Genomic DNA, 26912 nt, shown 5'->3' on the forward strand with positions numbered 1-26912 from the left:
GGAGGCCGCTACAAAACTCCCACGCTCCCATGCTCCCCTACGCCGTGGGGTGAGGAAACCGCCGGAAGCGACGCGCCTCCCCCGCTTAAGCCATCCTGCATCCTGATTGGTCAGCGTGCTCCCGAGGCCGTCCCTCTTCAATGGACCAATCGAGCCGCTTCCTGAGGACCAAAATCACACCTGGCAACTGAGAGACGTAATTATTCCTGAGCTTCTACGAACAATAGTTTCCGCTTCCGTTGGCTGGGTCTCGGTGGTGAGTGCCCCGCCTTTTGGTGGGCTCAGTTGGAGCAGTAGAACGGCCCCAGAGGGACCTGGCGATTCCGAAAACAGAGGCGGGAATGTCCTGGACTCTGTCACGGAACTGCGGGCCTCAGGCTTCTGTTGAACGGGATGAGGTGAATGGGAGGCCCGAGACCCAGGCCTAGGTTGGGCCCTTGTCTCAGATGGCTTGCGGGGCCGCGGTATATAAGAGGCTGCCTTGTGCAACCACAAGTTCAGGCCAGGCTAGCCCGGCTGCTCCTGTCCCACCCCTCAGCATTCTAAGGGCTTGAGGCACTGTAGCCCACAGCTGTGGTCCAGCCGAACGGTCGGGACCCATTGCGGACATCAAGCGGGGATGAGTCGTTGATTTCCTTCACAGGATGTCGGTCGCTTTGTACCTCGCGCTGGACCTGTTCCAGTGGCAAATGTCTCTTGTAACCAACACTGAGTAGTTGGTTGATTAATGATTCAAAATCAGAAAGTTGAGCTCCTTCTAGAACTGTCACTAATTGGATAATTGTGCCAAAATTTTTCCTTTGTGCTACTGAGGGTGGACCTATGGCTTCACATAACACAAACACCCTCACTCTTCTCCTCCTCCTCCTCCTCCTCCTCCTCCTCCTCTTCCTCTTCTTCTTCCTCCACTACCACCACCACCACTTTGTATCCAAGCTCCTATCCTTTCTTTTTAAACTTCATTTTGCATTTTGAAACTAGGTTGATCCAAGCTAACCTTGACCTCACTGTGTAGCCCCAGCAAGCCCTGGCACTTAAGAGCCTCTTGCCTCAGTATCCCTTACATACACCCATACAGACCCAACATTTGGACAGCTTTTAACTTTGCTTTCCTCAGCTGCAAAGAGTCCATAATGCTTCACTATGATAAATTGGAGGGCAATTTAAAATATAATGAAGTGTTAAGTGAAAAGAATTGCCAGTTTATGAAGGTGTTTGGGGAGGAGGGGTGACAAACAGGATTAGTACTTTGAAAATTCTGGGGAAAAAAAAAGTACAGGCCTCTCTCCTTTGTTAGAGATAGGGTGTTACTGCTCTAGAAATTGCTGTGTACACCAGCCTGGTCTCCAACATATAAGAGATCTATTTGCTTCTGCCTCCCAAGTGCTGGGACTCAGGTCATCCCGCCCAGTGCCAACACTTCTTACAATAGCATCAGGTCACTCAGTGACTAGCTGCCTGGTTATCAGAACATCTGAGTGGAAGAGTAGTGGGATTTGACAGAATGTCAGGATAGCTTCAACTGCGTATAACAGGAATTCTAGGAAAACAATTAAGAGTGGGGCAATTGTGTTAATTTTGTGGCTTAGTGAAGACACGCAGGCCCAGTGCTTCCTATTTAGTTTGCAGGCTGATTGATCAAGGCAGTGGAGTACAGATACTGCAGGCTAACTTTTATTGTGTCATGTTCCCACCCCAAGTTGATCAAGAATTCACTAGAGTTTGGTTTGTCGTGATTCAGTGCAGTGGGAGAAGGCTCTAGCATGCTCTAGCCACCTAACCGAACAAAGACAAGACCCTGGGGAAAGGAAAACGGAAGTAGAAAGCATGACAAGTGCTAACATTTATTACACGGGACGCCCACTGATAGCTAAGCTGCCTGGAAATGGGCCACTGAAGAGGCGGCCTAAGAGCTCTGGGGGGGGGGAAAGAAAATGCTTCAGTGACAGGCAGAAGAATCACAAAAACGAACTTCCCTGCAGACTTAGCCCATCTCAAAATATTGAAGAGGAGCAGTGTATGAGTCCTAAAGCAAAGGCGTGTCTTGAATGCAGCTCGTGTGATCATCTCTCATGTTTTGTGCTTGCCAGTTTTCTCTCATTTGGGCTAAGAATCTCCTGATACAGATGTATGGTTGTTTACTTTGAGCAAAGAGAAAGAGATGAGCAAATTCCAACAACCACAAACTAAGCCTGGAGTAACTAACCAGAGAATATGTTAGCCCTAAGGGGGCGGAGTCAGCACTGTCCTCAGCCCTTGTGGGTGTTAACTACCAAGCCAAACACGTGGATCAAGAAGCAGCAAATATGAAAGCTTGAACTTGCTGAAAGTAGAGAGATGAGGTAAAAGCCTAAGGTAAACCAGCATAGGGAAAATAAGTTAGCAGACCACCTGGCAGGCATGGCTTGGTCTCCAGCACCACACACACTGGGTATAGTAAGGCATGCCCTCTGCCAACCGAAGCATTAGACTGAGGCGGAGGCAGAAAAACCAGGAGTTCAAGGTCATCCTCAGCTTCATGGTCTGAGGACTGCCTGCGCTACCATGAGGTCTGTCTCAAAACCAAAACAACCGTGACCGCTTGCTACTTTTCAGGCAGCTCCTGGCGTCTGTAGTGCTGTTTACTATTTATTGTTGTCTTGCTGTCTTTCCACCACCATTTTATTTTTTTGCCTCATTTGTATTAACTGAATATATGAATCATTTCCTCCTTTCCCCATTGTCCATTATGTTTCCTTAATTTTCCTGGCTACCTAACATATGCAGTTAAAAACAATTCCAAATCTGGACTGGAGAGATGGCTCAGTGGTTAAGAGCACTAGCTGCTCTTTCAGAGGTCCTGAGTTCAAGTCCCAGCACCCATGTGGTGGCTCACGACCATCTATAACTAGTCTCATGGACTCAGATGACTTCTTGTGGTGTAGGTGGATATATATACAGGTAAAACATCCATATGCATAAAATTAAATCTTTTAAAATATTATTCCAAATCTACTTCCTATAATACTGTATTTCCCTTGAGGTGCCCAGTACATTGTAATGGCAAAAAACTCCTGTTCTGCTGAGTTTTCAGTATAAGTGGATGTTGAAATTTTCTCTATTAATAAATGATTATGCTTATTAATGCATTAAATAACTGACATAAATACCAGCCCAAACTTATAAGTCTTGAAACAAACAAAAAACTCACTTAAATATCCTTCCATGTATATATACGTGCATATATACACTCACACAGACACATACACAAAGTCTAAAAAGCTGGGTGTGGTGGCGCATTCCTGTAATCCCAGCACTAGGGAGGCAGAGGCAGGTGGATCGCTGTGAGTTCAAGGCCAGCCTGGTCTACAAAGCAAGTCCAGGATAGCCAGGGTTACACAGAGAAACCCTGTCTCAATAAATAAATAAATAAATAAATAAATAAATAAAAGGGTCCATTGCAAGATTTTCCATTTTCATCTTTAACATCAACGGTAGTAGTAAAACCTTTACAAATATTAGCTTTCTCTCTAGCCAAGTGTCTTCTTTCTTAAGATCTAAATAAATCAATTAAGATCATATTGCATTTAATAAAAAATAACAAGACTGGTGTGGTTTGGCGTGGTGGCACAGGCCTGTGATCCCAGCACTCAGGAGGCAGAGGCAGGCAGATCTCTGTGAGTTCGAGGCCAGCCAGTGCTGCCTAGTGAATCCCATCAAAAAGAGAGCTAGAGACTAGTGTGCTGTGTGCCCGGAATCCCTGTACTCAGAAGGCTGAGGCAAACCAGAGGGACACAGCAAGAACCACCTCACACACAAATACAAGTATTTTTCAACTGTAAAATCAGTCCATGTGTTATTTTTTAAATTATTACTGAAAGAGCAGGTTTTAAAGACTCGGAGGTTAACAGAACAGTTAGCTGACTAAGGAATTAAACAAGTATTAGTATTCGCATCCTCTCTTGTCCCATCGTCAGGCCCAGTCTCAATGGCGGCAGAGAACCAGATCCTTCATGGTACTGCCCTAACATTCTGACACTAGACACTCGGATCACACGGTCAACTTAGTCCACTGGTTTTGGTCCTGACTCAAAGAAGTGGTATCAGCCACAGTGTCTGTATGTCTGGTGCTCAAGGAGGTCAGAGGAGGGTGTCAGGTCCCATGACCTGGAGTTACAGGTGGTCGTGAACCACCACAGGGTGCTGGAAACTGAGCCTGGGTCCTCTAGAGGAGCAACAAGCTTCCTGTACTATTGAGCCATCTCTTTAGCCCTACATGTGTTATTTCATAACAGGAATATTTCTTTGGCTTTCGGAAGTAAAATATGTGGCTCTCGTTTTTTCCTGGATTGGATGTGTGAGCAGGCTCATGTGTATGTGAATGCACATGCCCGTGGAGGCCGGAGGGTAATTGATGCATGTCACCCTCAGGACCACTGTCCACCTCCTTTGAGATGTTCTCTTACTGGTTGGAGCTCAGCAATTAGGCTGCGCTGTCTGTCTGATCAGGGGTGCCCAGGGATCCTGCTGTCTTTACTGGGATTATAGTGCCTAGCATCTTCACGCAGGCTCAAGGACTGAACTCAAGTCATGCTTGCAGAATCTTTCCTGAGCTGCTTCCCAGACCTGTCTGGCTTTGATTCATGCCCTTTAGAAGCCCAGGCCTGGGTAATTGACTGTCTCATGATAGTTTCATGGAGCCATTCTCTCCTGAGTGCTCCCAAGGCAGAAACAGGTGATGGTCAGTAAGATGTCTCTGCTTAGTTTATCATGAAGATGCTTATTTTAAAGCTTGTTTACAAAACCCTGGGAAAGATGGCTTCAGATGTCTTCCTGGAAAGGCTACTTTTGGGAACTCAGTTTTTATCCAGGTATGTCAGGAAAATTGTGATCCAAGTGAAGGATTTGTGATTTTTAACGATGAACCACTTGTTTGTCATGACTTTGTCCTCGACAGTCGGCATACTATAAAGGCCTTAGGTAGGTGTTTCACTGCAAAGCAAGGGCACCTTTCGTGGTTATTGAGAAAATAAAGGAATATATTTGAAGGACTAGCAGAATATTTAACATGGCAAATATATATATTCACTCATACTCAATTCTAAAAATTCTGTTTCTATAATAAACACTTGTTGAAATCCTTAACACACTGTGTAATATCAAATCTTCAAAGCAGAGTGTTCTGAATCCACACTGCCTGCTTCCTCTGTAAATGAAGAAAAGAAATGAACTTCAAAGCTTGACCTTTGTGCCGGGTGTGCGTGCGTGCGTGCATGCGTGTATACATGTGTACACTTGAGTGTTTGAGTACATGTGCATGTAGAGGGCAGAGGCCAGCCTTGGGTGTCACTGCTCAAGTGCTGCCTGTCGTTTCCTTGAGACAGGCTCTGTTGATAGCCTGGAACTTGTGAGGTTAGCTGTGCTGGCTGGCCACCAAGTTCCAGATCTCTACCTTCCCCTGGATCCCCAGTGCTGCTGTCATGGGCACCCCATGCTGTTGCTTTGGTTTTATGTGGGTTCTAAGGATCAAACCCAGGTTCTGCTTGCACAGCAAGCACTTTATGCACTATGCCATTTCCCCAGCCGCACCCTGACACAGGGCCTCATGGTTCTCTGGGCTAATCTAGAGCTGGGTAGGAAGCTGAAGCCTGGCTGCAAATTCCTTATTTCCGTGCCTCAGAAGTCCTAGGACTGTAGGTGTGTATATCATCCCAGTCAAGCACACACTTGGATTTTGTTTCTGAAGAGACAATGTTTCACCATGAGTATAAGATAAAAGATTCCAGGAAAGTGGTAACTGGTAACCAAGACTCAGACAGAGGAAAAATTGTCACTGGACACCCTTTTAGTCTATCTGAAATGTTTGCTACAGACATGCATTGCTTCCTTTTAAAATGGTTTAATGTCAGAAAATCACTTTTTGTGAAGTCAGATTCAAAATATCTTGGACACATTTGTAAAAATTATGTGAAGTTTAAATATAGACTTTAAAAAAAAAGACTTATTTATCATATATTCAGTGTTTTGTTTGTACATACGCCTGCGTGTATGTATGCCTGCACCACATCTCATTATAGATGGTTGTGAGACACCATGTGGTTCTGGGAACTGACCTTAAGACCTTTGGAAGAGCAGCCAGTGCTCTTAACCTCTGAGCCATCTCTCCAGCCCCTATGGTGGTTCTTTTAAGTTGGTGGGGGTTACGGAGCTGAGCATGTTAGCAACTATGTGATACCAGTATTGGGGAGGTAGACACAGGAAAGTCAGGAATTCAAAGCCAACCTTGGATAGATGACAAGTTCAAGGCCAGCCTGGGATGCATGAGAACCTGTCTCAAGAAGAAATCAAGAAAACAAACAAAAAGCTGAAAGCTTTCCACCTCAGTTGTCTAAGCAAGGGCACTGGCCATGTGCCCTGCTGTAGCAAGGGAGCTCTTCTCTTAGAATGAGAGGCCATTGGTAAAACCTACCTGCCAGTCAAATGAGTTTCCAAAGTTAAAATGTGGTTAATTAAAAACAATTTTAACCAACATTCTAGGAATTTTTCCTAAAGCAATACAGATGGTTCCCAACTTAGCATGCTTACACTTAACAGTTTTCAGCTCTTCAATGATAGATCATTACCCATTTAGTAGAACTGTACCTCAACTTTTGATCATTTTCTAAACTAGCAATATGTGGTAAATACTTTTCCTGCAGTGTTTGGCCGTGGGTGCTACAGCACCCAGTCAAGCCTTTAGGCAGAACAGTCATCCAGCACTCTACAATGTACTGTGTACAGTGTACTGTGTTGCCAGGATTGTTTGGATATAGGTAATCAACAAATTACAGGAGATGTCAATATTCTATCATAACAGGCTTTGCGTTAGATGGTTTTGCCACACTAGAGGCTTATGTGTATGTTCTAACATGTTGAAAGGCAAAGCAGTGATGTTTGGTAGGTTAGATGTGGTAAATTCAAGTTTTTATTATTTTGGGTTTTTGAGAAGGAAGTCTTTGTTTTTTCGAGACAGGGTCTCTTCATGTAGCCTTGGCTGTCCTGGACTCGCTTTTTAGACCAGGCTGGCCTTGAACTCACAGTGATCTACCTGCCTCTGCCTTCCAAGTGCTGGGATTAAAGGCGTGCACCACCATGCCAGGCTGAGAAGGAAGTCTTAAGAAACAGAAGCTAAGTCAGGTGTGATGGCACAAACCTTTAATCCCAGCACTTGGGAGACAAAGGCAGGCAGATCTCTTGAGTTAGAGGCCAGCCTGGTCTACAAAGTGAGTATAGGCCAGCCAAGGCTACCCAGAGAAACCTTGTCTCAAAAAAAAAAAAAAAAAAGAAAGAAAGAAAGAAAGAAAGAAAGAAAGAAACACACAAGCTAGCCTCAACTCACTGTGTAGCTGAGGATTACATTAATTTGCTGATCCTCTTGCTTCCAAATGGAGGCTAGAGATAGAAGTCAGTGACTTCTCTATGGCTCTCCACCTTTTTTGGTTTTTAAGACAAAGTCTCTCACTGAACCTAGAGCTTGTGGCTTTGGCTGGACTGGCTAGCCAGCAAGACCCTGGAATCTTGGTGCCCCCTCCCCCATACAAGCTTATGTGATTGCCAGGAATCTGAAAGGTCTTCACCCTTGCCCAGCAAGCATTTCACAGACTGAGCTTTCTCTCCAGCCCTTAGTGCATTTGTGGCTTCCTACAGTGGCTTTATCAGGAGGTGGCCGCATTGTGAGTGGAGCAGCCTCTGCCATCCAAGTGTGTTGACGTGTCTCCTGACTTTCACTGCTCCTCATCAATGCCTACACATTGGTAGGTCAACATGATACCAGTCTCTGCTCTACTCCTTCCCCAGCCCAGCTACTGACAGCCTTTTTCAAACATGAGAGTACGGCCATGGCTGCTGCCTCCCAGAGAGCGGCGCTAGGTTTGTCCTCCTAAGGGCCAGAGAAGCATGAAGCAGAGGACGGGGGATCCTGACTGGGGAGGCTCTCCGGCCTTCAGAGAAGAGCCTATGCATGCAGTTGAAAGCTTGCTGCTCACCCTGTAATCACAGAAGCCAATGACAGCCTTGTCTCCAAGGCTAGGAAGGCACTGGGGAGCTGAGGTAGAATTACCAGTTTCTCTTGCCAGCTTGCCCCCACTGCGCTGCCTTTGGCAAGTCTGACCAAAAGCTAGAAGGTGAAAGGGGCCATGAGGGAGCCAGAGGAAAACAGTAAGCCTGATAGCGCGCTTAGGATCCAAAGGAAGAAGAAGCCGGCTCCTGGTGGGCCTGAAGGAGGGGGCATTTTTGTTCAAGCTGTAGCAGACTCAGTTAGGTGGACTGAGGGAGGGGTGGTCACCACAAAGCTGGAGCCTGCTGAGCAACGTGGAGCTATGCTAAGACATCAGAAGATACTAGAAGGCAGTCTTGGGTGCTCAGTCAGCACTGCACCGTGTTGATTCAGATCAGTCCCATGTCCCTCTGCCCTGCTTAGGCTAAGGTTAGCTGAACTAATCGGTGAGTCCCCGCAGGGCAGGGTGGCATTAATTAATTGATTAGCCCTTGTAAGGATGACTGGGACCAAGGCTCAGGTTGAGGACACCCACATAGGAGGGAGAAGCTTTGTTGTGTTTGTCTTTTAGGGGTTAGCTACCTTTGCTCTCACTGTAAGACCACAGTTCTGACCCTGTCCTGAGGATGGTGAGACCTGCTTAACGTGTGTGGTGCCTAAGGGGCTCCAGGAAAATCGCAATCATCTCATTTGGATCTAAAAGTAGTGGTTTAGGGCTGTGAGATGAGAAGTGAATTCAGGTCCCTGGAGCTCACATGAAAAAAAAAAAAGTTGAGCGGGATGGCGGTCTCCTATAATCCCAGCACATGGGGAGTAGAGCCAGGGAATCCCTATGGCAAGCCAGCTAGCTGGGTTAGCTGGGATTGGTGAACTCTGGGTTCATCAAGGGACCTTGCTTCAGTAAATAAAGTGGAGAACCATTGAGGAACACATCTGACGTCAACTCTGAGCCTCCACAAGCACACAGGCACACACACATGCCCACACACACTGGGGCATGCGTGCACACCTGCCCACACATGCCCATACTCATTGGGGCATGCATGCACACGGGCAGAATCTCATCGGGCAGTTTTGAGTTCCTGGAATTTGTATAACCAAGGCTTTGCCAGTTTGTTTTAGAATTCTGGAAATGTCTTTACTTTGTCATCATCCATAATGTGCTTCTCAATCTTTACTGCCCTTTCTATTCACTTGGGAATCCTGTTGGATGTAGTTTGAGTTAAATGCAAATTCTGATTCAGACAGTCTGATAAGCCCTAAGGTGACACTGATGCTGAACCCAGGCCAGACAATGTACCTAAGGATGCTGGTAGGACTTTGCCTTTCCTCTGTCACTGAATGGCTTTAGCAAGTAGGAAAGGAGTGGGGTGGGAGCGGAGAGTGGGCTAGTTCCTTTTCATAGCCTCACCTTTTTACTTTGAAATTTCAAATCTGGATATTTGTATAATGGAGTATACACTTAACATAGTTTTCCCAATGTTATTTCAAGAGTGTGACACAAGGTGCATGTATCACATGCCCTCTTGCCTCTCCTGTGCTGGGATTACAGGTGTGTGGCGACACACCAAGACGAATCTTACATATCTTCCTGTGAGTTTAATTAGAAATAATTCTAGTAATGCCACACGAAGTATACATGTATTGAAGGCTCAAAATGCCCTGAATAGGTCCAAGCATGTTTGTCACAGCTGCCTGCATACAATAGCAGGAAGTAGATAACTGGACCCAACAGAATTGTAAATTATGTAACAGTCTCCATTTTGTCCGAGTGATTTTCCAGTCCCCCTTCAAAAGGAAAATATAAAGGTTGCTTTACATAGACTGTTAGCCATATACACCCAGGCAAGAGAGTTAACTCTTCGTGGTTAATTTGTATCATCTTGTTTGTTTCACGGCTCTTGGTCTACAAAGTGTGTGATGTCGCAGATGGAACCCAGCCAGGTGCACAAGGTAGGCAGCCCTCTACCATTTAGCTACATACACAACCCCAAAATTCTAACATTACTTTTCGAAATGCTAAAAGAATACGGCTGTGATGTTTCTAAGATAGTGATGTTTTACATTTTCAGACACAAACTATTTGCACTCTTTACGGTTGTTTATGTTCTTTTTGTTTTTGTTATGCAGATCATTGTAGTTATTTGAAAGCAAAGGATAAACTGTCAGCACCCGCTCTCTGGTAACAAGAACTGAATTATCTTTGAATTACATCTGGATATAGAACCCCCCACCCCCACCCCCACCACTCCTACCCCGTCCGGAAGGCCACCGCCACTTGCCCATTGCAGTGACAGCCCAGTTCCACTCTTCTGAGGCCGTCTGCGCGAGCGCGGGGCGGTGTCATTGAGTCAGGGCTTCCAGCAATCGCCAGCGCGGGCGTCTACTAACCTCAGCGGGGAAAGAGCAGGCCAGCGGCGGACGGTGCGTCTTAGGGCCTGCGAGGCCTCTTGGCTCCCCTGACCAGCTTGATCGCGGAAAAGCGCAGAAACCGGGGCCTGCCGCCGGCGTCCGCGCACGCACGCTGGGGCAGCCCAGCGGCCAGCAGCGGTCTTGAGCTTCTGCAGAGGGTGCTGGCAGCTTTGGGGGAGGCTTGCCCGTTCCCAAGATGGTGGCGTCGTCGTCAGGGAAGGCGGTGCCACTTGGCGCAGCGGCCAATGATCTTCCGGGCTGCGCCGCCCGCAGTGCACGAGAGGCGGAAGCGCCGCGGGGCGGCCTTGTCTGTCCCGGCTGCGGCCCCTGCCGGTTACATAACCCGTCGCGGGAGAGCCCTCGCAGTCCCCTGTCCGGCTTCCCGGCTACCCCAGGATGCGCTGAGCCCTGCGACGCCGTCCGCTGCCGCTGGCTCCCATCCGAGGTGAGGTAGCCAGGGCCTCGGCGGGCTCAAGTCGGGGCGGTGGGGAGGTCTCAGTCGGGACCCCGACGGCACTCGCCGGCCGTGGGAGGCCGGGTTTCCGGGAGAGCGCGTCCCTCTTTCCACCCCTGCGAGACTGCGCTTCGTGGCGCCCAGTTGGTTTCCGTGGCGGCGGTGGAGCGTCGGGAGTTAGCTTTTCCGGGGACCCTCAGCCAGCGAGCGCAGGAATTGGGAGACGGGAAAGCGGCATCCTCTGGGTTTGCTGGAGGTGAGGGGTCTGGCCATGTCTTGTAGCTCCAGCTTCTCTTTGGGGACTTGTTGCACTGGTGGTACTTGCGGACTTGTCTGAACTCGTGAAAGCAGAGGACCCTGCTTTGGGTCCCTCTGCGTCTTATTCCAGCAGTACTTTTGATATTGCAGCAAATGGAAGCTAAGCTGAACCTCCATAATCAACTCTGGCTTCTTTCTTCTAAGTTCGGAAAAAAAAAAAAACACACTTGTCAAGGAGAAGAGGGTTGTCTTCTGAGAAAATTGGCCCGGGGTTGTGGAGAGGTTACTCTGAGCCTTTCCTGACCTCCAGCAAATGTCTGCCTGCCTCGCTGGTGTCAAAACCCAAGGCTTGGGGAGCACAGGCCGCAATAAACATAAACTTTGGCTGCTTTATTGATCTCTTAACTCTGCCAAGTCCTTGAGCGTGTGCTTTTGGGTCATTCTTGTCACCCTTTGGTCTTGAAAGAAAAGAATAACAGCCTGACAGTGTGGTTCACTGGGTGGCCTGAGTGCTAATCAAGAGAGAAGGTTGCCAATTACAGAGGTTTTCCTTTGTCAAAGCACTGAAGACTTAAACCCCCCGGAACTAGTGCTTGTCTGACGCAGCAGGAAATCACCTAGCAAATACTTGAGTCCACACAACCATGTGACATGGGAAGAAAGTTTTAGAAGTCTATGACTGTGCTACTGGCTTCAGTGTCAGAAAGAGGAGGTTCTGGGACACACATACACACACACACACACACACACACCAGTGACTGCTCAGTTAGTACAGCTAGGATTCAAGGCTACAGGACTCTGACAGCCATCATTGTAAAGTGGTGCAGTCGTCATGGCAGTGACCGTAGTGTCCACACCTCCTTTTAGGGGGGTTGTAAACACGGAGGGTAGTATGCAGGACGTGAGTCCCTTGAGCTCTGGCTCCTGCAACAAGTTGTGGGTTGCTAGACTTTCATCTCATGGACCCAGACAGCTGCACATCAGACTTGCTGGGCTGGGTTTCAATTTAAATTGTTAAAACTCGTCACAGAATCAGGTTGGTCTGGTGTCAACACACCAGCACCAGCATAAATAAAGTCTATGTGTGTCCTGTCTTTACTATCTTTAGCCTCTTTCAGTTGTAACTTCAAGAGACTTTGTCACTGTTTAACCGCCCACACCCACACACAGTGTGGAGAGTATCTTTAGATTTGACTTGGCCAAGTTGCATAGCAACAACATGCTTCTGACCAGAAGGGAAGATTTCTGGATGCCAGATCTGAAGGATCTAAGATAGCCCTGAACCAAGACCAGGAAGCAGCGGTCCTCGATGACCAGGGAGTGCTAAGGACTAGATGCTGTTGGTGCCTCTGTGTACGTCAGTGCAGCATAAGGAGTGGCTCAGGTGGGTAGAGTCCTAATAGACGCCACAGAGGAGGGTAGAAATGGGAATCTTCGGACTTGAGCTCCAGGCATGGAGTGTATCTGCTCTGTCCAAATGAGACAGAGGACCCGTGTACGTGCGGAGTTGAACGTGCTGCTTCTCAGGGTGCTTCTCATCCTGGAAGAGTTTTGCCGCCCCGGTCCATCCTCTGCAGCGGGCAGGGCTGAGGAATGGCCTGCTTGTGCAGGGTGAAGTGCGTCCCAGCACAACGCTAGTCTGCAGGCTGGTGCTGGAGGTGCTGGGGCTGTGTCCAGCCCAGTCCAGCAAATGGTTGGAAGTAGCTTTGGTAACTTCAGGGCAGACTTCCTTTCCTGTACACCGTTTTTTTTTTTTTTTTTTTTCAACACGGGCTCTGATGGAGGCTGGCTGGACAGCTGGGGGTCTGTCTGAAGCCTGGATAACTCACACTGCTGCTTGGCCTGTGTGTGTTTACATGGCAAAGACAAATATATGGGAGATTATTCTCTTCTCTGAGCTCTAAGGGGTTGCTCAGGGTGTATGTGGTACACATCTTGATCCCAGGATTTGAGGGGCAGAGGCTGGTGGGCCTCTGTGAGTTCAAAGCCAGCCAGGTCTACACAGTGAGTTCCAGGACAGTGAGGGCTACAGAGAGAGACCTTGTCTCGGGGGAGAAAAAAAGGAAAAGACTCAATTTTCAAATGTTTCTTCAAATTATAAGTAGATGACTACCTATTTCATCTGAAAATAGGCTCTTAGCGTTGCCTTTTAAAGCCAGCACCCTAGGAATAGCTTGGCATTTTGAGCACTGATGCTAGAAATAAATGCCAAAGCAGAGATTCAGAGTTCCAAGGAAGAGGAGATGGCTGTGGACAGACTTAAGAACAAAGAGTGGAGACAGCCTGTGTTGCCCTTGTTTCCATAAGAAGGTGAAATGTGCTTTGATACTTTTAAACGTCTGTTTTTAGGCCATAATGGCACACACATCTAATCGCAGCACTCGAGGTCAAGGCAGGAGGATTGTCACAAGTCTGAAGCCAGCCTGAGATAGGTAATGAATTTTCAAGTAAACATGGGTTGCATAACAAGGCCCTATCACAAGCCAATAAGCTTGTTTTCAAAGCTCCCAGGTTATATCTATTTATTTATTTACTTACTTTTGTGGAATAGTTACTGTTGCCAAAAAAACAGCAAAAACAAACCAGGAAAGGATGGAGATGGCTTGCAGTTAGGAATGCTGCAGGGGACTTGGAACCCTTCCTCATCTACACCGGCTGCCTGCAGCCGTCTAAAACTCCAGCTCTAGGGGCCCTGAGCATCGGTGAGTGTGCGGAAACACATGCAGCCACACGCACAGTAATAACTCTTTAAAATAAATAAAATGAAGCTCATGCCTGTAATCCCAGCGCTTGCCAGGCCCAGGCTGAAGGTGCAAGAGCTTGCTGTTGGGGGGTAGGGGCTGGAGATGTGGCTCAGTAGTTAAGAGTGCTTGCTGTTCTTGCAGAGGACCCCATTGGGTTTGGGGTGCCCACCCGCAACTCACACAATCATCTGTAACTCCAGCTCCAGGGGATCTGATGCCCTTTTCTGGCACCAGCGGAGTGCAGACATACATGTCAGCAAATAACCATGAATGTTTTTCCCTCCTTCCTTTCAAGAGTTTGACGCTGACCTGTGCTGACAGCACAGAGTGTGCTAGCAGACTCAGAAAGACATTTTTCCCCTTTGTTTCTGAAATGGGGTTAATTTGGGCACAAAGGCTTAGAAATAGGTGGGTGATAATTTTTTTTCCCTTAAGTACCAAAAGGGGAGTCTTTTCTGGAAAAGAGTTTCTGTCATTCCCTTGGCATTCACGAGTGCTGTGGAGGGCTGTGCACACTTAGTGTCTCCTTGAAAGATGCGGCTGGAGCTGCCGTTGTAACCTGCTTGTGACTCACGCCATGGTCTTGCTGCTGCTGCTCTCCTGCCCTGCGTTTCAGATTACTTGGCTTATCCTCTGGCCTCTCCTTTTAACCTCTCCCTGGTGTGTGTATAAAACTGCTCTGCCTAGCAAATAAGTGGTCTGCTTAGCAGACAACAAACCCCCTCCTTACGTAAAGTCAAGTCATTCCCCTCATAGAACCTGCAAGAAACCAGTAACAGTTGTATGGGGGTGGGGTGAGGACAGGATTTTTAATTCCTCCTTCTGCTGTATTTTTTCTTTAAAAAAAAATGTTTTCTGTGTGTGCTTGAGTGTGTGTATGTGTACCATGTGTGCAGTGCCAGCAGAGATTAGAAGAAGGCATTGGGTCCCTGGAACTGGACTTAAGTAAGGGTGGTTGTGAGCCAGTGTGTGGATGCTGGGACAGATCCTGGATCCTCTGGAAGACCAGGAAGGGTTCCTGATGAGTGAGGCAACTCTCCAGCCCCTGCGCTTGTTTTCTTTTTGCCTTTTGCAGTGGTAAGGATTGAACCTGGGGCCTTGTGCACACGAGGCGAATGAAATGGTTGCCTCAAGGCTTGCAAAGGCTTTTATTGTAGCTTTTGTCTAAGCACTAGGGCTGGTTCTTTGCTACTTACACAAGAACCCTTGAAGAGGTTTTGGCAAGGTCGCTCAGCAGCCCACCTCCAGGTGCCTCCCTGGTGCGTCTGACAACTTCAGTCACCTTGCAGAGGTCTGCAGATGTACAAGTCAGCTCTCAGAATGTTTTAGCACTTAGTGGGTATTGATTCTGCTCATAATTTGAGGACACTGTCAGATTTCCTTGTCATTATTAATTAAAACAATCCATGAGATTATCTCAATATTAAATGTGTTCAGAATTTTTACACTCAGTCTTTATTTTTGATAATAAAATAGCCCAAGCTCATTGCGGAAGACTCAAATATTATGACAGTGTGGAACAGAGGACATAAACATCTGCCATGATTGTTGAGGGAAATTTAGACAGGAGGTAAGGGCTGCTGCTGCCGCTGCACAGTGGTAGAATGGACACCCAGGGTGCCTCAGGCCTAGGTGTGATCACAAATGCCAAAACAACAAGTTGAGCTATGACCTAGTGGTAATTTATACAAAATGTAATAACACTTATATAATATATAAAATGTATATTACGTTCTGGAGGAAAGTAAGTGGAAACAATAGAGGGGAGATAAAACACTTGAAAAACAACACATGCACACCCCCACGAGAGATGGAAAGACTGATGTCGCGGGAGGGCTGGCCTGCTGCAGGAAGGGCGCAGGTGAGATGCTGAAACCAGATGCCTCTGTCCTCGAGTTCTTTCCTTGTGTGGCCAGGTTTCCATTCCTCTCCTGTCCCCACCAGCACAAGGGCTTCTGGGAGCTGTTCTCTGCAGCAGCAAAAGGGTTCTTGGGCGGGTTGAACACTACAGGAAGTCGTGTGCCGAGCAGATACTTTCCTGTGTTTTTGTTTGTCTCAGAAAGACTGCTCAGACTTTCTCTGCCACTGAGGATGACCTTGAACTTCTGAGCCTCTGTCTCTAGCCCAACTGCTGGGTTCTTGTCTTTGATTTTGAAACAGGGTGTTGAAGTAAAGCTCAGGCTGGTCTAGAACCCTCTATAGTGCCCAGGCTGGTCTTGAACTCATCGTCCTTCTGCCTCAGCCTCCTGAATGCTGGGATTCTAGGTATGAGCCACCACTCTCAGCAGTATTTTACTATTTTTTTATTCCCACCTTTTGAAATCTAGTATTCTCTGTAGGTAGTTTTGTTGTTTTGTTTTCAAAACCCTTTCACTGAGTTGAATTAGGAATTTCATTCTGAGCTCACTTACCCTATCTGGCAGCGCCTGCTCTGATCCCAGCAGTCTGTTCTTTGTGGGCTCCATCCAAACAAGCCACTGAGCTTGAACGCTTGATTCTCCTGTCTTCCCTTCATGTATGCTCTGAATGTTATGGTTATTGTTAGTGTGCACCACCAGGCCTGGCTCATACAGTGCTCAAGATTGAACCCAGGACTTTGTACTTGATTGGTAGGCATTCTACTGGCTGAGCTGCACTCTGTATGGTTTAACAGCCCTCTCCAACCCCTCCTCCATAACCACTTTTTGTTTTGCTCCCCCCCACACACACAAAAAACAGGGTTTCTCTGTGTAGCCTTGGCAGTCCTGGACTTGCTTTGTAGTCCAGGCTGGCATCGAACTCACAGAGGTCCGCCTGCCTCTGCCTCCCTAAGTGCTGTGTGCCACCACTCCTGGCCATAACCATTTTTAATTGCTGGTATTGTTTAATTTTTTTAGCCAATTCTAGAATCTCCTACAGGTGGAATCCTCCTATATCATTATTTCGGGTTTGGAGAGATGTGTTTCAAATCATATGCACTCAATGTATATGGTCCAGGCTCCCTTCAGAACATAGAGACTTGCGTTTTAAGCGGGATGCTGTTTAGAAATAGAGAGGTGGGTGTTTTCTCGTCACTCTGAAAATTACTCATTTTTCTACTCTGCAGTTTTGGGAGCAGCACAGGCAGCTATGGAGATGGCTTCTCGCCCACAGGCAGCTGCTCATTTGAACAAACGAACTGTGAATAGTATTTGTTGCTTCCTTCACCCTCCACTTAGGCCCTGAGCTCATATTACTGATGTACTAGACAGTGGCCTTTAGCAATCACTAGTTTATTTCCTTTTCTCTGTTTTTCCTCAAGGAAGGAATTTCACTTTTGTTCACTGTTCAAACCAGTAAACCTTGTGTCCATGGAATCTCACATTCTCAGGAGCCTTTGGGCCTATGATTCCTGCCTCACACGTCAGGGAGCTTTGAGGAATCTTGCCTCGTGCTTTGCTTGGAGGCAGGCCTATGATGACACCTGCCTCTGCTGTAGAGGGAAGAAAGATAAGGGTCTGCGAAAGTGTTGGCCTGAGCAGGGAGCAGCAGGCAGTCTGAGGAGGTTTCCTGAGGAAAGGAGGGAACGGGCCGTTCTCACACAAACAAGGCAGAAACTGGGCACGGTGAGTAGGAGCGGGATGTGGGGAAGGCAGGAGGCAGCAGCTGTGTTGAGGTGCATCGCAGCAGGGGCAGGCCTGGTGCAGGTAGTGCTGAAGGAGGGGGCACACATGGTGCTCACAGCCTGTCAGACAGGAGTTTGCATGGAATATGCTGTTGACAAATGTCAGAGCAGTGTGCCTAGGCCAGGAGAAAGATCTTGCAGACGTTTCCAGTTTGTGTCTGGTAGAGATTTTAGAATCTTCCTGAAATCATGACTGGGAAACCGAGGCACACAACTACCTTGAGGCCCAGGGCTACAAAGCTCACCTCAGGATTGCTGTGGTTCTCCTACAACATTTAAGGTAGAAATCAGGATACCTCCGTCTGAACTGTTTCTGTGTGTGTCTCCTGAAGAAGACCTTGTCCTGTGAGAGCGGCCCTCACCTAAGCGTTAACAGCGGTTTCCTGATGCTTCCCTGTACCTGTGTTAGGTCCGCTGCGTGTCTTGGTTTTCATTTTTATGGAGCAGGTTGAGGCATTACATTTGGCTCTAGATCTCCTAGTCTCTCTTCATCGGGTTTTGCTGTTGTTGTTTTGTTTCTTTTTTCTCTCATTTACGTTGATATCTTTAATGTGATTGACATGTCTGTCTGTTGGGTGTCACTTCCCTTCTTGCAATCAGGGAGTTGGGTTTTAAAGCTGTAGTTAGGTCCAGACCCAGGATTTTCAGAAGAAACTCCAAAAGTTTGGGCCATACCCACCAGTCACACTGGAGGCACAGGACACTGGAGAGCTTCGCCCAATGGCGCGGGGTCTCCTTGTTTGCACAAGCTAAGTCATGGGTGTGTCTGTGCCTTTTACCTGCGCCTCAGCAGCCTTTGCCTCCTTCAAATTCCTCCAGGAGTCTTGCTGCACTTGGAGATTTCCTCTTGAGCTTCCACAGTGTCGACTCTGAATCTGGCAACTGTCACCGGGTGGTTGTTGTGTAAAAAAGTCCTCCTCCTTAGCCATGGGAGATTAACTGCACAGTTCCTTCTAGAAAAATAGGATAAATGTATAGTCCTTTTCTTTTGAATTACCTGCTGAAAAGAATGGTGTTTTCCCTTTTGGAAGAGTTCAGCATTTGACTTCCACAGGCCTAGCCTACAAAGTGAGTTCCAGGCCAGCCTGGACAACTTAGGGAGACAAGTCTCAAACGAAAACAGGCCTGGAGAGATGGCTCAGCAGTTAAGAGCACTGTCTGCTCTTCCAGAGGTCCTGAGTTCAATTCCCAGCAACCACATGGTGGCTCACAACCATCTATCATGAGATCTGGTTTCCTCTTCTGGTGTGTAGGTGTACATGCAGGCAGAACACTGTATATGTAATAAATAAATCTTAAAAACAAAAACAGGGCTGGCAGCGTAGCTTGGTGGGCATATGTTTGCCTGGTGTGCCTGAGGCCGTGGGTGTGATCCTCAGCCTTCCCTTCCCCTATGGTCAGTAGCATCCGGTTATTCTCAGGGGGAGAAGCAGTACGTGACCTGCCCTCCCCCGCACCCACCAGGCTGCTGGAAGGGGGCTGCTGAGCCCAGGACTCTCTTTGACACCGAGCCAGAGTCAGACTTGGGACCGTTTTGCCTCCTGTAGGTGAAGGAATGACAGTTAAGAGATAGAAGACCATCCAGGCAGGAGCTGTGGTCACTCCTGGGGGAAAGCTGAAGGGTGGGGTGCTGTTCAGGCAGAGAAGAGAGAGGCACAGCCCCGAGGTAGTCAGCTCTTCGCCATCTGCCACCCCAAGAGTGCTTTCTGCACCATGGGAGGCTCTCAGCAGTCTCCCACCTCACCCAGGTAAGCAAGCCTCCCGGTCATGCTGTCTCCTCTCCCTGCAGGTGTGAATGACAGAGGTGGTGCCCTCCAGCGCCCTCAGCGAGGTCAGCCTGCGCCTCCTCTGCCACGATGACATAGACGCTGTGAAGCAGCTGTGTGGCGACTGGTTCCCCATCGAGTGAGTGCTGGGCTGGGACGCACAGGGCTGCACGTCCTCAGACAAGACCACAGTGGGCCAGACTTGCTGGGTAAAGTTGGCCAGCTCGGCAGTGCACACCGGGCCTCGTGCTTGTCTGCTTCTCACCTTCCTCAAGAGGTTCTGCTGAGACATTTTACCCACAGAGGCGTCCAGCGCTACATGTACTATGCAAGTTTAGGAGCAGCTTCATGTAAGAAGTTGGTTAGATGTATTAGCATATGTATATGTAGAACCGCAGTGTGGCTGCTGTGGTGGCAGAGGCCTGGTGCTGGAATTCAGGTGGCAGAAGCAGGAAAGGGTCAGGAGTTCAAGGCCATACAGAGGCAGTTTGAAGCCAGCTTGGGCTGTGTGAGAGAGACCCTGTCTTTAAAGGAGGTTATTAGTTGTCCAGGAACAAAAATCTGTTAAAGAACTTTATTTCCTGACAACGTTTCTTCCCTTCCGCCCTCTTTCTTTTACCAAATACTAGGTGAAAGCAGACTAGAGAGCCATGCGTTATCCTATTGCACCTTCCTTTCAAAATAAGCATAGGATAAGAGCCTCCATCCGTATGCTGTAGAGGCAGGCGAGGACCCGCCCGCCCTTCCTGAGAACCGTTGCCGACACTGCTTTAGCAGAAGATAGGCCACCAGGAGAAGAGACCACACTGTGGGGCATGGAAGCCTTCAGGTTAAGGATGGATCAGAACACCCATGGTGAATTCTCCATTTCTGTGCTTAGGTTCAATGAAGCGTGGACTGCCATATAGAGATTATTAGGCAGAGAATATTATCTACTATGGGTTGAAGGCGAGGGCACAGTGAGGCCTGTCTGCTCAGGCTCCCTCTTTCTAGGCACTGGTGGGATCCTTCTGGAATGAGGATTGTGTTGTCATTGCTGTGACCAAAATACCTGGCAGAAACAACCTGTGTATGACAAGGTTTATTTTCCACTTCAGCGGTTTCAGGACATTGTGGCAGAGAAGGTTTGAAGGGGCAGCGCACATTACAGTGGACAAGGAGTAGAAGAGAGTGGTTAACAGGCCACCAGCGAGCTAATTCCCCCTAAGGACGTGCCCTCGGTGACCAACTTCCTCCACCCTAGCCCAGTGCAGAGTCTGACCCTGACAGTGTCTTCACAGACACACCCAGAAATGTATTGTTAATCTCAAGGGCTCATCCTGGTCTAGTCAAGCTGATCAGTGGTGTCAGAGCTACTGTGAGACAAGACGGGACAGAGGCCTTTCTACTTCTTACACAGAAAGTCAGGTTGGCCTCGGAGGAAAAGGGTTCTGTGGTTTCTGTGGTCCATACTAGAGTAGAAGAATTCTAGGTTGCGTGGCTCATCTTAGAGAGAATGAGAAACAAGAGGCAGGTCGGAGTTTCCCTTCTGCACTTTCTCTGTGGGCATCATTTACTAGCCCCCAAAGTACTACAAAATTAAATACTTGCAGCAATTTGAGGTGGAGTGGATTATCAGTCCCTGTGGGTTCCTCTGTTTTTACTTGCCTTATTTCTAGATTATTGTATGATATGAAAAAATGTTTTGTTTTGGTAAGAAAAACAGGCACAAACTGTAACATTAAGCTAAGCAAGGTCCTTTGAGTCATGGGTTTTTCATGAGTCCTAGCCTTACCCTTGTTACTCTGTGCCAGCAGAACACTTCCCCAACCCCTGTGCATCTCTGTTGAGATATAAATTGCCAGCTCCTTAGGGATGTGGGCTAACTGTGCTTAATATGATGAAACATAAGCTATCCTTCAAGTTAGAATCCCACTACTGAAAAGTAACCCCAGGAAATAAGAGTGCCAGTAAGTGCAGAAAAGAGGCCTTGTAGAGGACTGGCTGGGCTTGTTGGGACCCACATTGAGCTTTAGGCCCGTGTCTCCCTCAAGTGCCATCACTTAGTCATGTATGTCCCTACCAGTGTCTAGAAAGGTACTATAACCCCTAGTGTACATAGCTGTGACTTTTGGCTCTGCCTTGGCTCACCTTGCCTAGTCTTCAGTGCCATGAAGTCTCAGGGAGGACCATTTGCATGGTCAGCTCTCCCCGTCCACCATTTTGGTCCTAGGTATTGAACTCAGGTTTTGAGGCTTGTCTGTAAGTATTCACAGAATTTCTCATAGACCGCCCAGGTGTTGATGGGACACTGAGGGCCCTGGGGTCCTGGCTCGCACCGAGGAGTCAGCTGCCTTGTGCTGTCCCTCCAGGACCTATTCTATGGAGACAGTTTCATGGGAGGTTTTTCCTCCTTTCCTGCATCTTTTGTAAAAAGTTTACAAGTGGACAGATGGCTTCTTTGAAAAGATAGCTGCGAGGCTCCTAGAGACTATAAGTGTAGGAAGGGTCCCCAGGACTCACTCGGAGTGTGCTCTCTCCCTCAGGTACCCAGACTCATGGTATCGTGACATCACGTCCAACAAGAAGTTCTTCTCGCTTGCTGCAACCTACAGAGGTGCCATTGTGGGAATGATAGTAGCTGAAATCAAGAATAGGACCAAAATACATAAAGAGGTATGTCTGCGCTGCAGTGACGTGGCCCTCGTGCCGACTGAAATGGGGTTGTGCAGTGGGGTCACGTGGGTCACATGGCCAGCTCTTGCTGGGGTCTCAGCAGCGTGTGACCTGAGGACTTGGCAGCAAACAACATTCGTATCCAGTTGGTTTCTCTGTATGTAGGTGTAAATGCATGGGCTTTTTTTCTAAGGATTATTTATTATTATCATTATTGTGTGTGTGCGTGTATGCCTATATGGAGGTATATACTCACAAAACCCAAAGATGACTTGCCTGACACTAGAGTCATAAATGGTTGTGAGCTGCCACTATTAAACTCAGGTCCTCTGCAAGAGCAGTGCATGTTCTTAACTGCCGAGCCGTTTCTCCAGCTCAGTGGCGTGCACTTCCATTCATGGAATAGTGTGAATAATGAATAGGACCTACTAGTGGGTTTAATAAAGATGTGGCCACTTTGAAATGGGAACAAGCAGAAGTGACATATGTTATGTGACATGAGGGTGCCTGTGGTTTGTGCTGTTGGCACTGTCACAGAAGATCCAATATTGCTGTACTTTATGGAGGGAAATGGCAAGTATCAGTTAGGAATTAATGAAAATGTATCTTTTTACCCAATTTTATGGACCATTCAAAGACTTACCTACCTCAGACCCCTCAGGGATTTGGGCAACTGCTTTAAGTGCAGGCTGAAAGACCACAGCTGAAAGACCTGTGTTCTGTGTACAGCTTGGTTACAGCAAGGAGTCTCCTGGAAATCTCAATGACACAGTATTTACCACAGTAAGGAAAGGAAGTCCTGTCAACCAGTAAATTGTTTTGTTTGGCTTGAGGTTGCTTCCTGTTTCTTTTTCTTTTCCTGTCTTTCTTCCATTTATCTATCTGTCTGTCTGTCTATCTATCTTATCTGTCTGTCTGTCTGTCTATCTATCTATCGACAGAGTTTTACTGTGTATTAGCTGGCCTGAAATTCAGATCCGCCTGCCTCTGCCACTCAAGTGCTGGAATCCAAGATGTGCACCCAGCCTTGCTTGAGGGAAGGGAGATTGGAGCTGCAGCTTGGGGGCAGAGTGCTTGCCTAATATGCAGGAGGCCCGAGTCCCATTCCCAGAAGAAGAAGAAACAGCTGTTGCTAAGAACCCAGCCCATTGAAGGTTACCCCACTGTGCACATACTTACATCTTAGCACATTGCTTGTTTGGGTTTTGTCTAGCCCAGTCTCCTCCTGAGTCACTGCCTCACATTGATCATTGCTAAGATAGAGAGAGAGCAAGGGCCAATACCCCTTGGATCTTCCTCTTTGTGCTGGGTGCTGTTTCACCTTCTTGTACCGTGTTTCTTCATGATCCTTCCCTGGGACTTTTTCCTAGTGATTGTCTACTTCCACCACGCGCACTGCCCGAGGGTCTCTTGACTGTGTTTACCCTTTCCACAGACTTGGGGCCCCTTCTCTGTCCAGCTTTTTGGCTAGCATCATTAGCCAGGGCTTCTGTTAACTGGAGCCGTGAGTTTCTCCCCTCCCCACGTTTGCTGTGTCCGGGCTCACTGTAGAAGGGGGTGCTAGGTATCTTAGTGTGCGGGAAGCAGAAGATCCAAGTCTCCCGGCATCCTTTCTTGGAAGGGAAAACCTTACACATGGCCGATCTTTCTTTTTCTTAAGAGGTTAGAATAACATGAGAACCCCATGGCCAGAGTCATGACTCTCTCATGAGGCATTTTTGTCCAAATCAAGGTAGCCATGGAGAACCATGCTATCTACATTGCAGTGTGCAGCTCTGCCCAGCACTGACAGCAGAGCAGAGTGGATGGCCGTCTAAACGGCTCTTCGTGGTAACTAGGGACAGCATGTTTTCTTTATAAACCTTTACAGCTTTGTACTTGGACTGACAAGATGGTTCAGCAGTACACCTGACAGTCTGAGTTCAGTTCCCAGCACTCACATGGAGGAGAGAGGGAACCAGCTTTCAAAGTTATCTTCTGAGCGATGCTGCACACGCATGCTCACTCCGACACACAAATAAGTGTAACACAACTTTTCACTTGTCTACTGTCCCATATCATGGTGGCTGTGTCACTGCTGTTGACAACCTGGTGTTTTGGTGTGTGTGTGTGTGTGTGTGTGTGTGTGTGTGTGTGTGTGTGTGTGTGTTGCTGGGATCAGACCATGGCCTTATGTATGCCAGACATGCACTCTATTGTTAAGCTACGTTCCCACTCCCAGCCATTGTCTTTTTGTTTTGTTTTGGATTTTCAAGACAGGGTTTCTCCGTGTAGCCCCAGATGCCCTGGAACTCACAGAGATCCACCTGCCTCTGCCTGAGTGCTAGGATTACAGCTGTGCGCCACTGTACCTGGCCAGCAGGTGTTTTTTAATGTGCTTGCAGTGCAATTCTGGCATAAAGTACCAGCCCACTGTCCCTCCTCTTAGGTGTCTCACTGTAGCAGCATTCTGCCCGCAGCGCCTAACCTCTCCTGGTTCTGGCCGTCAGCAGGGCGCCTTTTGTTCGCTTTGTTCTGCCCCTTCCCGCCCTGTGGCTTCAAGGCTCAGGATATGGAGAGCGGACACGCAGAGCCCAGGAAGGCTCTGCCTGGAGTCTGTGTACACAGTGTTGCCCTGACTTTATCTCTAACTTTCTCTTTAGGATGGAGATATTCTAGCCTCCAGCTTCTCTGTGGACACACAAGTTGCGTACATTTTAAGTCTGGGCGTGGTGAAAGAATTCAGAAAACACGGCATAGGTAAGAAGCAGAAAGCTCAGGGTTCAAACCACCCCTCCCCTAACCAGTAACACCTCCTGCCCCAGGTCAGGCATCTCTTCTGAGGTCTTCAGCTCAGAGAGGCCTCTCATTCTCTTCTTCCTTGTCCCTATTTGGGGTCAAACCCTGTCACCCCTGTCGTCCTAGCCTCAGGAGGGAATAGGCCTCCCTTAGCTCTCCTGCTGCCAGGCATAGTCCTGCGTGTGGGCAGGTGTTTTCAGTTCAGAAGAACAACAAATGAAGAAACAGCACTGCCCAGCATTCATCAGGCACTGTGTCCTCAGGCTCTCACTTTACTCTGCCACACAGCAGAGAGTAGCAGTCCTATTTTCAGCCCCGGATTGCCTTTCCTGCACTCTCTGGGTCCTGGTTGCGTGTCCTGTTGTTGACGGGTTGGTAAGTGTCCTCAATGGACCCAGAGCAGCTCCAGGGCACAGCTGTGGCTCGTTCTAGTGTGCAGTTCCTGGGCTCTGCCTGGCTAGGATCTCCTAGGGGCTTCGGCAGTGGGAGGGAACCGAGGCTGGTTTCAGATCTGGGTGTATAGCCATTTAGACTCTGCAGTCCTCCTAACGGCCCTGCTCTGGGAAACCTTCATCTCCTTTCCTCAGGTTCCCTTTTACTAGAAAGTTTAAAGGACCATATTTCCACCACCGCCCAGGACCACTGCAAAGCCATCTACCTGCATGTTCTCACCACCAACAATACAGCAATAAACTTCTACGAAAACAGAGACTTTAGGCAGCATCACTATCTGCCCTATTACTACTCCATCCGAGGGGTCCTCAAAGATGGCTTCACCTATGTCCTCTACATCAATGGCGGCCACCCTCCCTGGACCATCTTATATCCTTTACTGCTGGAAGGGAGCAGGAGAAGGGTTTCCAGGCTAGAGGGCTGGAAGAACCAGAAAGGTAGCTGGCACTGTGGCCACCTTCGAGTGACAGTCACAGGCTTAGCTTGCAGCATTGTTCCTTGACTAGCCTATGGTATGGCCAGTTTGGGTGCACCTGATTGGTTGCATACGTTAGGAAAGCTGGCGCTCCCTGGCACCTTCAGCCCAGCAGCAAGCTTAGGTTTTAACTCTTTGGGCCCAGAATTGATTCATCTACTCAAGCAATATGGAAAATGTCCTATTCTAGGGTCAGCAATAAGCACAGCAGATGCAAGCCTCACCCTGTGCAGCCTGTGATGCAGAAAAGGAAGCAAGCAGTGACAAAAGAGCACACGAGTCCAGACCTTCCTCGAGGAGCTGCATGGTCCAGGGTGCATTCCATCCACCCCACTTCTCTCCTCTAGTAATGTCCTTGTTAGGTGGGAAGGAAACCAGATGTCCCAGCAGTCGGGGTAACAGCCCAGAATAGACCATCTGTGCCTCTATGTGTTTTTGAAGAAATGATTCATTTTAGAAGGAAGTAAAAACCTAAAATTCTACAGGCCTAGCTCTGTTGAAGTCAGGCACATATGGGCGTCCAGGGGTTAGTGCTGCAGGAGTATTTCCTTGTTGGGGTGAGCTCTGTCCCACTGGAGAGCTAGGAACACTTGTCTTGTAGATCCTGCCCTACTCTTTGTTAATTGCCTTATGGTGGTTGTCCTATATTGATGGTCCATTTAATGAGCCTTCCTAGTATTCTCTAGGGTTTAATAGGCCCTGGGCCTCCAGTTGAGTGCATTGTGCCATGTGGGTACAGTGCTGTGGGTCACATGCAGAAAGGCAAGGCAGATGGGGCACGTGGGGTGTCTTCCTTGACAGAGCCCACAGACTACATCCAGCACCTGGGCTCAGCACTTGCCAACCTGAGCCCCTGCTCCATCCCACACAGGATCTACCGGCAGGCCCACAGCCTGCTCTGCAGCTTTCTGCCATGGTCCAGCATCTCCACCAAAGGTGGCATCGAATACAGCCGTACCATGTAACGCCACTGGGGCAACCTCCACCAGGCCTCTGTCCTCAGCACTCTGTGGAGCCTATTTTCCTGTCTGTCTGACTTCTGCTGTCCTTTTGGAAGAGCTGGTGGCCACCTGCCAGCCCATCAGCCTGCCCCAGCTGCAGGCCCGGTGCTATGCTGGCTCAGGAGCAGAGTGTATGCCTGGTCGGTCGTCAGCAGGTAGGAACAGATGGTAGGACCTGGGAGCCTGGTGCTTGCAGCAACAGGAAGTTTCTAGGCAAGGCACCTGTGAGCAGTTCACAGCGGGTCCAGAAGCCTTTTGA

The 26912-nt window shown here is 48.3% G+C and overlaps 1 protein-coding gene across 10 annotated transcripts; it reads left to right on the forward strand.

Annotated features, from left to right (window-relative positions):
* The first annotated feature begins 64 nt into the window (after positions 1–64).
* NAA60 (N-alpha-acetyltransferase 60, NatF catalytic subunit) lies at positions 65–26757 on the forward strand. Of its 10 annotated transcripts, none has more exons than XM_084760969.1 (7): positions 10744–10871; positions 13690–13840; positions 19315–19430; positions 21817–21946; positions 24589–24685; positions 25312–25546; positions 26461–26757. In XM_084760969.1, the coding sequence occupies exons 3-7, from the start codon at positions 19321–19323 to the stop codon at positions 26615–26617; spliced, it is 729 nt and encodes a 242-aa protein (XP_084617095.1). In that variant the 5' UTR covers positions 10744–10871; positions 13690–13840; positions 19315–19320; the 3' UTR covers positions 26618–26757. The 10 variants fall into 10 exon arrangements, with proteins under 10 accessions (XP_084617097.1, XP_084617098.1, XP_084617093.1 ...); XM_084760970.1 differs by lacking the exon at positions 10744–10871 and adding an exon at positions 12309–12522; XM_084760971.1 differs by lacking the exons at positions 10744–10871; positions 13690–13840 and adding an exon at positions 65–196.
* The last annotated feature ends 155 nt before the right edge of the window (positions 26758–26912 follow it).

This window comes from Acomys minous (assembly GCF_964271855.1).
Source record: "Acomys minous genome assembly, chromosome: 16".
In the NCBI taxonomy this organism is placed as follows: Eukaryota; Metazoa; Chordata; class Mammalia; order Rodentia; family Muridae; genus Acomys; species Acomys minous.